General features: G+C 58.5%; 1 protein-coding gene across 2 annotated transcripts in view; it reads right to left on the bottom strand.

The window, feature by feature from the left end:
• Positions 1-1,145: 1,145 nt before the first annotated feature.
• TMEM150A (transmembrane protein 150A) overlaps positions 1,146-14,286 on the bottom strand; it is an 18,696-nt gene continuing 5,555 nt past the window's right edge. The window contains exons 3-8 of one of the 2 annotated variants that reach the window (XM_034761623.1): positions 12,758-12,805; positions 12,064-12,150; positions 9,930-9,997; positions 3,600-3,727; positions 2,987-3,164; positions 1,146-2,023 (exon numbers count right to left, since the gene is read on the bottom strand). In XM_034761623.1, coding sequence (XP_034617514.1) covers positions 1,782-2,023; positions 2,987-3,164; positions 3,600-3,727; positions 9,930-9,997; positions 12,064-12,150; positions 12,758-12,805 — 751 coding nt within the window. In that variant the 3' untranslated portion in view covers positions 1,146-1,781. The remainder of the gene's footprint in view (positions 2,024-2,986; positions 3,165-3,599; positions 3,728-9,929; positions 9,998-12,063; positions 12,151-12,757; positions 12,806-14,286) is intronic. The other variant, XM_034761624.1, reaches the window with a different exon arrangement.

Here is a 14,286-nt window from a genome sequence, read left to right as displayed (position 1 = left end):
CTCAGAGTGTTTATGGGGCATAACTGGGGAGTGAAAGGGGCTGGGGGTTGTGTGGTTTCAGAGGGGTGAGGGCCTGGGGTATGGAACCATCTCTGCGGGGGAGCCAGGGAATGGGAGGGGGGAATGACTGTGCTGGGGTAGAGGAAGGCCAGGAGGGTGGGTCTGTCTTTCATTCCCATGCAGGTGGGTGCTGGATCCTGCCTTGGGCCCTAAGCCTTGGCCCCTGCAAGAGTCCCCACAGCCAGCTGGCTGCCTGGAACATGCCTGGGGGCAGAACTCCCTCCCCACTCAGAGGGGCATGCCCCCAATTGCTGTCCCAGGGCCCCTGGCTCTAGCTCCCCCAGTGGTGGGGTGATAGCAGGCCAGCCTGGGGCAGGCCCTCCCTGCTGTTCAGAGGGAGATCACAGCATGTTGCTGGTGCCAGGAGGGGGGTGGGGGTGGGGGTGGGGGTGGGGTGTCCCCTGAAGTGAATGGGGCTCCTCCTTTGCTGTTCAGCCCCAGTGTTCCTTGCTCCCTACCAGCACCGAGCTCAGAACAGCTGGGGCTGGAAGGGCCAGGGGATTTGGGCTGTTTCCCCATAATCTGTGTTGAATGGGGCTGCTGGCGTGACAACCCTCCCCAGTTAGGGGGAGCTGGAGCCCAGCTGGGCCCAGGAGACCCTCTCTTGGATTCAGCTACCGCCCACCCCCAGCTTGATGGAAAAGGGATTTGGGCAACGTTGTCCCTGGTGTGGCCCAGGACTCTCTGCTCACCCCCAGGCAAGATCACCCAGCTGGGGGGCAGTGGGAGAATCCTGGCCTCCAGTGGGGTTATGCTCCCCGGCAATGGAAGCCCAGCTGAGGGAGGCAGGGAGGGCACGGCCATGAAGGATGAAAAGCTGGTGGGTGCCCCCTGCTCCGGCCCAGCTTAGTAACCAGCCAGCTGCAGCAGACCACCCCACTTACACGAGAGGGCTTGCCCCTGGGGCCTGCAGGGGGCAGCCACCTGCCACAGGGGCTCTGAGGTGTCATGAGCAAGGGGGGAACCAGGCCCTGGCCGGCCGTGCCCAAGGCTGGCCCAGTGGGCAGCACAGCCCTGCCAACCCCAGGCAGGTATGCAGGGCTCCTCCACAGGGAGCTCCCCAGTGACCAGACAGCACACCCTGCTCCAATACAAGTCTCTTTATACACCTTAGAGATATAAAAAGTACTAAAAATACCAATCCGGTTTACCCAAAGAAACCGGCTCAGAAGGATGGGGATCGAGGCCTCTACCCCCTGCCACGTCATCCCCCATCCCACTGCCAAGACCTCCCCCAGGACTGGGAGAGGAAGGAGAGGGGTTAACGGGTGGGGGAGAAAAGACCCTCCCTCTGAAGGTCAGACACGTTCGAACAGCCCTGTGCGTCCCCCACACTTTGCTATGGGGTTACCCCAAATCCTTCCTGAATGGGGCAGGGGCTTGAGCAAGGGAACCTGTGCAGAGGGCTCCCGCCCAGGAGAGGCTGCCCCGACTGCATGAGCAGTCGCGCCCTGCAGCCAGCTCCGGTCTCCTTTCCCTGAGCAGCTGCTGCCGGCAGGGGTCTGATCTGCAGAGGGAGTGAGGGCCGAGCCAGCCCGGGTAGGAGAAGGCTGTCGGCCCCACCCGAGGGTGCCCTTTGGCCATCGATGCAGCAGCTAGGCTGGCCAGCAGGGAGGTCTGCTGGGCTCAGCCCTGCTGTGGGGGGCAGCCCCAATACTGTGTTTTCCTTTAAAAAATGTTTTTTGGTACAAAATCAAAGAGGGGGGGAGGGGAGCCCCTGCTCAGATCATGGCGATGCTCTCAGGGGTGCAGTTGAGGTGGGTGGAGGTGCTGCTGCCACCGGGCGACTTGCAGCCCCGGCTGCTGGCCCGCTGCAGCGCCGTCACCAGGGTGTCGGTGGAGACGGCCCCGAAGTCGTAGGCGAAGGTGCCATAGAAGACCAGCATGTCGATGACGAAGACCCACTCGCAGATGGCCGCCAGGTGTTGCAGCAGGGGGCTCTCATGGATGAAGAAGACACCGCCTAGGGGCTGGCTAAGGAAAGGCACCCACTGGGGGTGCCTCAGCAGAGGGTGGAGTCACAGAGACCCCACTCCCCACCCTGCACACTGACTTGGAGTCCTGCCCCTCCTCCCCAAACCATGGGGGGAAGGGGCACCAGCTTCACTCATTCCCCTCCCCTTGGGGACTGACTCCAGGCACCACCCCCATACCCTCACTGGAGGGGAAAGGAGGCATGCCAGAAGCCCCCTGGGCCAGCTCACACCTGGCATGACCCTTATGAATCTTCTCTGCCCCCAAGCCTGGCCACCCTCGAGCTCACTACCCCCCCCGCCCGCCCCAGCCTGTCCGCAGGAGGTGCCCATGGGGAGGGGGATGTGGCTCTAGCCTCAGGCAAATGGGTATCTTTAACCCTGTGCTGCCTGCAGGGTGGCACACACAGCCCCTGATCACTAGTGCTAGAGGCTGTGGGTACAGGTGAGGCCTGGGGCAGGGGACCTTGCCATGTATCATCAGTACAGCAGGAGAGGGCCAGCCCCTGGCATGCTGGGGGCACACTGGCACCAGGGAGGTCAGCCAGGCAGAGCTGTAGAGGGCACCATATGCCACAGCCCTTCCCAGTGTCTGTGCTAGGCCATCCCATTTGAGGCGCAGAGAGGAGCTGCTAGTTTATAGCCCCTTCAGCAGCAGACGTGGCCCCAGGTGATGCCCCTACCCTGCAGTAGGGAAGAGCCTGATGTTCTGCTCCAGCCCTGGGAACTACCCTGCTCTCTGAGGACACGGGGGGACATCGGGCCCAGGGATCAAACCTGGGGCAGCTGCGTTAGCTCAGAGCTGGCAGCAGGCTCCCTGTGCGGCCTGCAGGACACAGCCCCGCGGTTACCTAGGTGACGTTCATGGATGTCGAGCGGGGGTTAGTGCCCCGTGCCTTCTGGGCAGCAAGGGGGCCAGGCAGGTGGCTGGGAACCCGCAGCCAGAAGGATACTGAGGACGAGGGCGATTAAGGCCACGCCGGTGAGCGAGACGCGGAGGTGCGCCATCCAGCCGTCCAGGGCGCTGATGGCAGTGTGGTAGGTGAGGATGCACTGGAGGCAGACGAAGAGCAGCCCGGCCGGGAAGGCAATGCCTGCCCCGATGTAGTGCAGGGACTTGGCGTTGTCCACCTGGGGCAGAGGGAGGGACAGCAATGAGCCTGGGCCATTCCTGCCCCTCAGGCCCACCCTTCCCCCCTCCCAGTTCAGCCTGGCTGATCTCACACCACAGGGGCCCTGCACAATCCCTCCCATCCCAGGCTTGCTTCTTCTGTACCCCAGTAGCTCCTCCCATTCTGCGCTGCTTCCCTATCACCCCACATGCCCCAGACATGCCCTGCTCCACAGTTGCCAAGCCCCTTCCTCTCTTCTCACCCAGCCCTTCTGGGGAGCTAGCATCTGCCCCCTCCTCCACCCATGGCCAGACAGGCAGCAGCCTCCCCCCAGCAAAGGGACATCACAGTTAGCTTAGGGTACTGGGGATAGAGGCTGAGGGTGCCAGGGCAGGAGAAGAGCCTGGCCCCTGCCAGGTGCTGGCCCAAGCAGGGTGGCTCCTGCCCAGCCCACCTGGAAGTTGCCAACCACGACGAGGCCGGCAGCGTTGGTGCAGCCCGCGACAAGCGCCGTCGTGTTGACCCAGGAGCGGTGGCTCTGCTCAATCAGCTGCCCATAGCGCAGGAAGCAGATCAGCACCACTGCCGAGAGACAGACTGTTAGCAGGGCTGGGGGCTACCTCCCCCCACACCCAGAGGACCCCAGCCACACCAGGAGCCATGGGGCGCTCCCCCTCCGGGACTCCAGCTGCATGGCTGGGCCGTGGCTCTGACGTGAGATGTGTGGGGCTAGAGAAGCGGGCTGTGAACCATCAGCTCCACCTTGCGGCCAGCTGTGGGAGGTGCCCCCAAGCCAACTGTGCTCACAAACCCAGCCCCAGCAACAAGCCCTCGCAGACCCCAGGGCCATTAACGCCACTGAAAAGAGGCACCTGGGGATGGCTCCTGGGAGACTGCACCCCGTATTCTTCAGAGCAAGGAGCATTCTGGCCCAATTCTGATAGACTGTATGCCAGATAAGGCATGGGAGGGGTCATTGGAAAGGTTTTGCTTCACTGAATATGATTATCCTACTTGTGTGCATGGATCATTTCTGTATCTGAATTACGAAATATTGACTGTGTAGCTGTATTACAAATGTGTTTACACTTGGGGAACGCCCACTAGGGCAGTGGTTTTCAAACTTTTTTTCTGGGCACCCAGTTAAAGAAAATTGTTGATGCCCGCAACCCAACAGAGCTGGGGATGAGGGATTTGGGGTGTGGGAAGGGCTCAGGGCTGGGGCAAGGGGTTGGGGTGCAGGAGGTGACCCTGGGCTGGGGGTGCAGGCTCTGGGGTGGGGCCATGGACAAGGGGTTTGGGGTGCAGGAAGGGGCTCCAGGTTTGGGGGGCTCAGGGCTGGGCAGGGGATTGGGGCACGGGGTTATCTCAGGCAGCGTCAGGTCAGTGGTGCAGCAGGGGTGCTAAGGCAGACTTCCTGCCTGTCCTGGCACTGTGGACCGTGCTGCACCCCGGAAGTGGCCAGCAGCAGGTCCAGCTCCTAAGCAGAGGTGCACAAGCGGCTCCATACAGCTCTTGCTCACAGGCACCCCCCCCCCCAAGCTCCCATTGGCCGGGAGTGCAGAGCCAGTGCTTGGGGCGGGGGCAGAAGGCAGAGTCCTGTGGCTCCCCCCACCTAGGAGCTGGACCTGCTGGCCGCTTCCAGGGCACAGCTCGGTGTCAGAACACGTAGGGACTAGCCTACCTTAGCCAGGCAGCACCACTGATGGGACTTTTAACAGTACTGGGTCGCGACCCGCAGTTTGAAAATCACTCATCTAGATGGCTGGCTGGGAAGGGCCCATTAAAATTAATGAATCATTAAGAAGAACAATAGGCCTTAGAAGGTGCTTATTCCCCACCTGTGGGTCTTCCTGAGGATGCTACAAATGGCCTCTGAGCAATGGCTGCTGTGGCACTACAGGGATAGGTCACCTGGTGCTGGACTCCATCTTGGAATCCCAGTGTTTTCCCACTGAAAGGCGTGGGAGCCAAGCTTGGAGACAAAGGGTTCCCACCATATGCAAAAGCTATTTAAGGCAGGGGAGTGACATCATCAGGGTTCTTCACTGACTTCCCCCAAGAGACTCTTGGAAACACCCAAGGACCAAAGACTGAAATGGGGGAAGTGCTGGACACAGGCTAGAGGGACTTTTAAGCTGTAAGCAAGTGCAGCTGGCCCCTTAAGGATCTCTGCAGCCTGCTTGAACCATCAACTGGGGTGAGAAGTTGCTACTCATATCCAATCTCTTTAGTATATTAAGCTTAGTTTGCATGTTTTGTTTGTTTGCTAGGTAATGTGCTTTGATCTGTTTGCTATCCCTTATACTCTATTAACATCTATCTTTTGTAGTTAATAAACTTGTTTTTGCTTTATCTAAAACCAGTGTGGGGGAGTCCTAACTTGGGGCAGAAAGCTGTTGCATATCCTTCTCCACATTGAGGGAGGGGGCGATTTCATGAGCTTACACTGTACAGTTCTCTGTGCCATGCAAGATGGTATAATTTGGGGTTTACACTCTCGAGTGGGCTGTGCACTTGAGCAGCTGGGCAGTTCCTTAGCTGTAGGCTCCCCCTGCAGAGCTGATCACAGCATATGTATGAACATAAGAACAGCCATACTGGATCAGACCAAATGTCCATCTAGCCCAGTGTCCTGTCTGCTGACAGCGGCCAATCCCAGGTTCCCCAGAGGGAATGAACAGAACAGGGAATCATCAAGTGATCCATCCAGTGATGAGCTGCCAAAATATTAAACAACAGGTTCCCTCCTCTTCACTCAATGAGGGGTTTGTGCCCCCCCCCCGACTCCTGCCCCCCCCCACCCCCCCACGTACCTTGACGCCCCCCCCACCCAGGACCCCTGCCCCATCCACCCCCCTTCCCTGTCCCCGACTGCCCCCCACCACCCATCCAACCCCTGCTCCTTCCTGACTGCCCCCCCGGAACCCCGGCCCCATCCAACCACCCCGTCTCTCTGTCCCCTGACTGCCCCTGGAACCCCTGCCCCTGACTGCCCCCCACCACCCCATCCAACCCCTGCTCCTTCCTGACTGCCCCCCTGGGACCCTTGCCCCCATTCAGTTCCCTGCCCTCTGACCACCCCAACCCCTATCCACCCCCCCACAACCCCTCAAACTCCCCTGCCCTCTTCCAACACCTCCTCCTTGCCCTCTTACCGCGCTGCCTAGAGCCGCTCGTCCGGTCCGGGCCTGGGCCCGGGCCAGAGCTGCTCGTCCAGGACTGGGGCTGGCGCCGCAGGGCCCAAGTTGAGCTGGGCCAGAGCCGCTCGGCCTGGACCGCGGGGCCCAAGCCAAGCTGAGCCGGGCCCGAGCTGCTCAGCCGGGGCCGGTGCCGCGGGGCCCGAGCCGAGCAGGGCCAGGCCGGAGCCGCTCGGGGCCAGCACCGCTGGGGCCGGAGCCGGGGGCACTCGACCGTGGCCAGGACCGGGCTGGGGCGCTCGGCGGGGCCAGGGGGCCAGGCCGGAGGGAGCTGCTCGGCCGGAGCTGGACTGGGCCACACCGCGCCTCTCTAGAGCCCTCCTTGCGCGTCCCCACCCCAATTTACCTGCCTGCTGCTTGTTTCAGGCTTCCCGCGAACATCTGATGGGAGAAGGGGGGCGAAGCGTTCAGGGCGGGAAGGGGGAAGTGAGCTGGGGCTGGGGACAGCATGGACAGCTGCTGAAGCTTTTGTTAAATTTAAAAGCCCGTTTAGAACCGGTTGTCCTGGAACAACCAGTTCTAAAAGGGTTTCTAAATTTAACAACCGGTTCCTGCGAACTGGTGGGAACTGGCTCCAGCTCACCACTGGATCCATCCCCTCTCACTCATTCCCAGCTTCTGGCAAACAGGACACCATCCCTGCCCATCCTGCCTAATAGCCATTGATGGACCTATTCCTCCATGAACTTATCTAGCTCCTTTTTAAACCCTGTTATAGTCTTGGCCTTCACAACATCCTCTGGCAAGGAGTTCCACAGGTTGACTGTGTGTTGTGTGAAAAAAATACTTCCTTTTGTTTGTTTTAAACCTACTGCCTATTTTCATTTGGTGACCCCTCATTCTTGTATTATGAGGAGTAAATAACACTTCCTTCTTTACTTTCTCCACACTGGTCATGATTTTATAGACCTCTATCATATCCCCCCTTGGCCATCTCTTTTCCAAGCTGAAAAGTCCCAGTCTTATTAATCTCTCCTCATACAGAAGCCATTCCTTACCCCTAATCATTTTTGTTGCCCTTTTCTGAACCTTTTCCAATTCCAATATATCTTTTTTGAGATGGGGCAACCTGCACACAGTATTTAAGATGTGAGTATACCATGGATTTATATAGAGGCAATATGATATTTTCTGTCTTATTATCTGTCCCTCTCTTAATGATTCCCAACATTGTTAGCTTCTTTGACTGCCGCTGCACATTGAGTGATGTTTTCAGAGAACTATCTGCAATGAGTCCAACATGGGTGGTGGATAAACCCCTGGCTTGGGGAGGCTAGCCCCCCAGCCCTGCCCCTTCTGTGCCCACCAGAACCCAGCCCCCACTCGGAGCACCACACCGTCGGGCCCAACCCCTGGCCGGCATGCCCCCCCCGCCTCTGAAGGCACCTCCCAGCAGAGGTGTTGGCCCCAGCACTGGGTGGGCAGACAGCTCGGCTGGGGTGGGCCCGGGGGCGAGTGGGCCCCAGCCTGCCTGCCGCAGGGAACAGCAGGCAGAGTGGGGCATGGGGGTGGAGCACGGGCCAGGGACATCAGGCTGTTTGGCCTTCCCATGCCTACGAGACCCGCCACCCATGGACTCCAAGATCTCTTTCTTGAGTGGTAACAGCTAATTTAGACCCCATCATTTTATATGTATAGTTGGGGTTATGTTTTCCAATGTGCATTACTTTGTATTTATCAACATTGAATTTCATCTGCCATTTTGTTGTCCCGTCACCCAGTTTTGTGAGATTCTCTTCTCAGTCTGCTTTGGACCTAACTATCTTGAGTAGTTCTGCAAATTTCACCACCTCACTGTTTACCCCCTTACCCAGCTGCTGAACATCTGGAAGTGTCCCTACCTGTATGTGTGCTGGAGCCTGGGAAAGGGCTTGACAGGCTGGTCACAGCAGTACTAGGTAAAGGGAGCCCAGGCTGGTGGGTCAGGGGTACCCCAGTTCCAGGTGGCACCCCACGGGGAACCCATCACACCCCCACTGTGCGTATTGATAGTGACTGACGAGAAAACCCCCCACCCTCCCCCAATGGAAGGCCCCCAGAGCTCGAGGGGCCGCCTGAGTGCTGGAGCATGTGGCAGGGGCATGCGGGGAGCCAGTGGAAAGCCTGCAGATGTTGACTGCGCTAGGGGAAGCTGTTCAGTCCCTTGCCATCTCATCTCTGAATCTGGGGGGGGGGTCTATTAAATCAACTGGTTATTTTCACCCCCACCAGCTCGCTAGTGTGCAACCTGCATGGAGTGTCCACCACAGTGACTGGTGAGCTGGGTTCACACCTCTAGGGATGACAAAGCAGAGGGGAAAGTGTCTGGTAGTTAAGAACTTGGGGAGGCTCAGCGGGACCTGCAGGGCAGTTGGGATCACCATAAAAGGTGTAGCCAGGCCCATGGAAGCCAAGGTAAGACCTTTATACTTATGGGCTGGCTCCTGGGGTGAGGGCTCTGAGCCACAGCAGCTTCTGAGGCCACAGGATTGGCACTGACAGACCCACTCCCTGGGCCGGGGGATCCTGTGATGAGGGGGGGAGGAGGAGGGAGGGTTTCTTGTCTTTTTCCGATGGTTTTCATGCAGAGGGGGTGGGACGCAGTTTCCCTGGGTGTTACTGGTTTAACAAGGTGAGGGGAGAGGGAGTTTGTTGTTACAGAGGACCAGCCATGGAACTTGGGACCCCAGCCGATGGCCTGGAGAATGGAGACCCCAGCGACTGGTGACCCGGAGGCCCAGCTCAGGAGTCACAGCCGGTTCTGGCCAGTAGGAGGACAATGGGCTATAAAGAGAGGACGCCAGTGACCTGACCAGCCGGTTCCAGCCAGAGAACAGAAGAGAGGAGAGGAGGCCCAGGTGACCCTGTTTACCTGGATAGAAGACAGTGGACAGAGGCGGAACTTGGGGCCGGTGATCTCAGATGCCCAGCTGGGAAGCAGGGGGGCTCGGGGCTGGAGAGGGGGAACAGGCAGAGCCCACCTGGATGCAGAGGAGACTTGGATGTGCTGGGCTGAGGGAGGCCAGGCCTGAGGCCCTGAGAGTTTCCTATGGTGTGTTCAGCCGCTCAAGAAACCCTCCTATTCTATGCTGGCTGAGACTCACTCCGGTCTAGAGAACAGGGTTGCATTATTCCCTCTGGGAGTGGAGGCCTTGGGGGTCCAGAGTGAGGGGGCCCACAGCGAGAGACAGGCGTGCAAAGGTTCAGAGTGGGCATGACCTGTGCGTCTGTGACAACGTCCTCAGCATATCCCACAAGCATAACATTTTTAAACAGTTTCCAGCACTTCTGTTGCAAAAAACGCCTTCCACCCACCACTAAGCCGCCCTGGGAAGGGAGCAGCCCGCTCCATGCCCCGGTGGGGATCTGCTGCCTGCCCAGTGGGGAGGTCGGGCCCCAGTCCAATGCAGAAGCAGCGGTGGGGACAGAACAGCAATGGGTCCCCTCTACTGAGCCAGATCAGCAAATGCAGTCCCAGATCCGGCCCCACAGCAGGGAGGCTGAGCCTGGTGCGGGCTAGGTGGCCAGCAGGCCAAGGCAGTCACAGGAGAGGGGCCCTCTGCACAGAGCGGCTCCTCAGTGGGCCAGGTGGGGTGGACACTTACCCATGAAAGCCCCGATGTTCCCAATAAGGCTGAAGAGGCAGCTCTCTGGGGGATATGTGCCACACTTACTGCAGGGCAAGGAGAAAGCAGTCAGCAAAGCCAGGACATGATTGGAGCAGCACATGCCTCCCCCTGGTGGGCATGGAAAGGGGGTGGGTGTGACCCCCATCCAGCACCCCTCTGGGCTGGTCACCTGCCTGGCTCCTGGCAGCTGTGCCCTCGCGTGCCTCCTGGGCATGGTGACACCTTGGCACCCCAATATTCACCACTGTCATATAATTATTCTGTTTTGCACAAAGTGTGCCTTGTGAGGGATCTAAGTCTTGATCTGCTCAACAGTAATATCTCGTTGGACTGTATGCGCTACCGGCGTATGTGAAGTTTGGCTATGTATGGGCTATGGAAACATGTTGTGAGGTTGAAAACACCCACAAGCAGCCTTTCAGGTACAACTGTAAAAAGGCCAAACAATGTTAATGGCTTACTGAGGAATTGCACAAGCACCAGGATTACCCCAGGAACTGCGTGCAACAGAAACCTCTCGGAGATAGCACTGCACAATGGGAACTGTCTGACCCAGGTCACAGCAAAAGAGCTTTCCAGCAAGTGTGGGGGAAGATCTAAAAGAGGGGCAATGACAATGTGAGGGGGCCTCACTCTCCCGACAACACCACACCTGGAAACACCTGACAAATAAAGACTGAATGGGGGGAAGTGATGGTCCCAGGTTAAGGGATTTTTAGCCTGTGTATTAAAGCCGGGGAAAGCCAAGCTGCAAAGCCAAGAATCTGCCAGCCTGTTTATCACTCAGGGTGAGAATTTGCTAATTCATATCCTAGCTATCTAGTGTGTTAAGCTCAGTTTGTGGTTTGGTTTATTTGGTAGGTAACCTGCTTTGATCTGTTTGCTATCACTTACAATCACTTAACATCTATCTGTAATTCATACACTTATTTTAAAATTTTAATCTAAACAAGTGTGTGTTTGACTAAGGTGCCTGGGGAAAAATCTCAGCTTGGTTACCACAAGTGTGCATGGTCCTCTTCACATTGAGGGAGTGGCGGACTAGGTATTAAACCCATATACTGGCCAGATTTGAGCAGGGCAGGACAGTACTGCTCTGGGGGCCTAGGCTGAGAAGCTGGTGGTCAGAGAGCCTGCATGTGACTGCACCTGTGTGAATGCTGGTGAAAATGCAGGCTTGCAGGGCTTTGCAGCTTGTCACGGCAGCACAGTGTGAGAGGAAGCCCAGGCTGGTGGGTCAGAGGCTCAGTGGTACCCCAGCCCCAGGTGGCACCCTGGGGGAACCTGTCACACATGGCACATATTGCGCCAGGCCCTGGGTCCCCCAAGGTGTGCTGCTCCCCTATCCCCTTCGTGACTCGCCCTCCACCATGCCACACATGCTGCACGTGACTTGGCGTGATGCAATGCCACAGCTCAGCAGGAGCAGCGCCAGGGTTTTTGCCACCCTAGGCGGCAGCGCTCCTCCTCCGAGCATTTGGCGGTGGGGGTCCTTCCGCTCCACATCTTCGGAGCACTTCGGCAGCAAGTCCCAAGTGAAGGACCCGCCGCCGCATTTCTGCTGAAGACCCGGAGCGGAAGGACCACCCCCCCGCCGAATTTCCACCAAGGGTGGCAAAATGCTGCCCCACAGTGGAAGTTCCGGCCCTGCAGCTCAGGGGTGAGCTGGCTGGTTTGCACTGCTGCCCCCAGCAGGGTGGGATCAGGCCTGTGGGTGCCCACCTGGGCCCCCCGGCTGTGGGTTGAGTGGCCCACAGCACCATCTCCCTGTTGCACAAAGGCAGCTTGGCCATGGCTCATTCCAGCACATGCTGCCAGAGGGCTCTGGGCAACTGGCACTTCCGGAGAGCCCAGCAAACAGCCACCACGGCACCCCTGTCCCCAGCCCTGAGTGATACATGGAGCAGGGGGGGAAGCGGGTGGCAAGAGGAGACTGACAGGCAGCCATCGAGGCTGCGGCTGCCCTGGGGTGAGGGAGCTGTGAAGCTCTCTCACTTAGGGCAGAGGGTGCAGCTCCTCTGGCCTCATGTAAACTCCTCGGAGTGGGATACTGCCCCTAGCATGATGGGACCCCAGGTACCACTCACACCAATCCCCGCTTCAGCCTCACCTGATCAGAGGCACATCTTCCAAGGTGCAGCAGCTTTTGGGGTAGCCATGCTTGGCAGGGCTGGAGGAGCATGACTCGTTGTAGGACCTGAAATCAATTGGTAAGTGGGGGGTGGGGGATGAAAGGGGCCAGAACAGCATGGGGGGAGGAGGGAGGAGGGAGTTAGGAACGGACATGGGGGCCAGGAGCAACTAACCTCTGCCCTACTGCTTCCCAGAGCAGTGGTATAGTCCGTATTACCCACCCCTGGGCACGGTGCCCTCCATAGGCAGGGGAGACCATAGGGGCTCCTCTCCCTGTCCTGGGGGCCTGGAGACATGGCCCCACCTCCTCCAAGCTGCCCAGAAGCCCTGGCACCCTCCCCTGGCAGCACAGAGCGACTGCTTCCCCCACCATGGGCCTTTCTAACATGGCTGCCACCAGGCCCCACACACTAGGCAGGCAGGGGAAGGTTATAGCCAGGCAGCTGGTGCTCTGGACCATCCTGGGCACATCCTGCTCTCCCCATCCCAGGGGCAGCACTCCAGAATCCAGGCCAAGGAGCTGGACTGGAGCACGGGGGCTGGCCCCAGAGCCTGACCGTACTGGTTAGATTAGGTACTACAATTGGCTAGGGCAAGGAAGGAAGCGGGTGGGGCTGCAGCACCTGGCAGGGGCTGCCCATGCACTGCCAGCCACAGGGGCTGCTGCTCACCAGTTCTCGACGGGACACACGTGGTGGTTCATCACTGCCATGGCGTACCTGCGAGGAGCAGAGCCAAGGTCACCATACCTGAACTAGCGAGGGGAATTAATGCACCTACCCGGCCTCCTGTCCCATAGGAGCCTTCTCACCTCCCCGCCTCTGGAGCAGGGGAGCCCAACTTAAGAAGCCCTGGAGAGGCATCCAGTGTCCACAGCCAAGCCCTGGGTAATGGTGCCATCTCCAGACAGGTGCCCTGAAGAGTCCGGGGGATGCTGGGAATGGACACAGCACTGGGAAGGCCAGCTCACCGGCGCTGAGAGACCTGTCAGTGTCATCCACACCCCCTCACCCAGCCCACCTGGGGGTACATGACACAGGCCCTGCCCATTGTGCCACGCAGGCCAAATACCCAGCTACCTCTGCCCCCTAGCACCACCACTCTCACCCCTGCAAACCCCTCCAGGGACACGAGCCAGTGCCCTGTCCAGCCCAGGGAGCACGCTTTGCTGGGGGAACCAAATGGCTCCATTCTTTGGTCTTGTTGCAGCGCCGGCAGCCAGGGGCTCCGTAGCCAACGCCGCATGCAGGGCTCTGCTCTGAAGAGCAACCGGCCACAGCACTGGGGGGCTCAGTCTTTGTCCCCCAAGTAAGTCTCCATCAAGCAGCCTTGGGTCACAGGCGCAGAGACAAATTTCTCCTAACTTCTGCAAACGCTGGGATCTTCCCTCACTGGCTTCCGCCCTGCATCGTGATGGGGCGCACAGAGGTCTCCAGACGACTCGGACCCTCGCTGCCTGATGCTGCCCAAGGAGCAGCCCCTGCCATGGGTGGTATCTCCGCAGGGTTAAGGGGAATTACTGGGGGGGCATTGGGCTCAGCAGGACCACCCCCCCCCCAATCCTCCCTTCAGGGAGCAGAATGGCATTAGAATGGGGATTGGGATCTGCTTGGCTTCGCAGCACACCCGATACCAGGGCACGTGCCCCAGGACGTTTCAGAGCACGGCCATCCCTGATCTGGGGAAGTGGAAGTCTTGTGAGTTGGCTTCCCCTGCCACTCCCAGGTGTCTCACCTTCGGAAAGACCAAGTGTCCTTTACTCTCACAGATCTTGGGAGACAGACCTGTCCTCGCTTACAGACAACCCCCCAACCTAAAGCAAATACTCACCAGCAACCACACATCACTGAACAAAACCACTAACCCAGGAACCTATCCTTGTAACAAACCCCGATGCCAACTCTGTCCACATATCTATTCAAGTGACATCATCATAGGACCTAATCACATCAGCCATACCATCAGGGGCTCGTTCACCTGCACATCTACCAATGTGATATATGCCATCATGTGCCAGCAATGCCCCTCTGCCATGTACATTGGCCAAACCGGACAGTCTCTACGCAAAAGAATTAATGGACACAAATCTGACATCAGGAATCAAAATACTCAAAAACCAGTGGGAGAACACTTTAACCTGTCTGGTCATTCAGTGACAGACCTGCGGGTGGCTATATTACAACAGAAAAACTTCAAAAAC

The sequence above is a fragment of the Trachemys scripta genome, chromosome 2, assembly GCF_013100865.1.
Source record: "Trachemys scripta elegans isolate TJP31775 chromosome 2, CAS_Tse_1.0, whole genome shotgun sequence".
In the NCBI taxonomy this organism is placed as follows: domain Eukaryota; kingdom Metazoa; phylum Chordata; order Testudines; family Emydidae; genus Trachemys; species Trachemys scripta.
The sequence above is the reverse complement of the archived record's forward strand: the minus strand, read 5'-3'. Positions and strand labels throughout refer to the sequence as shown.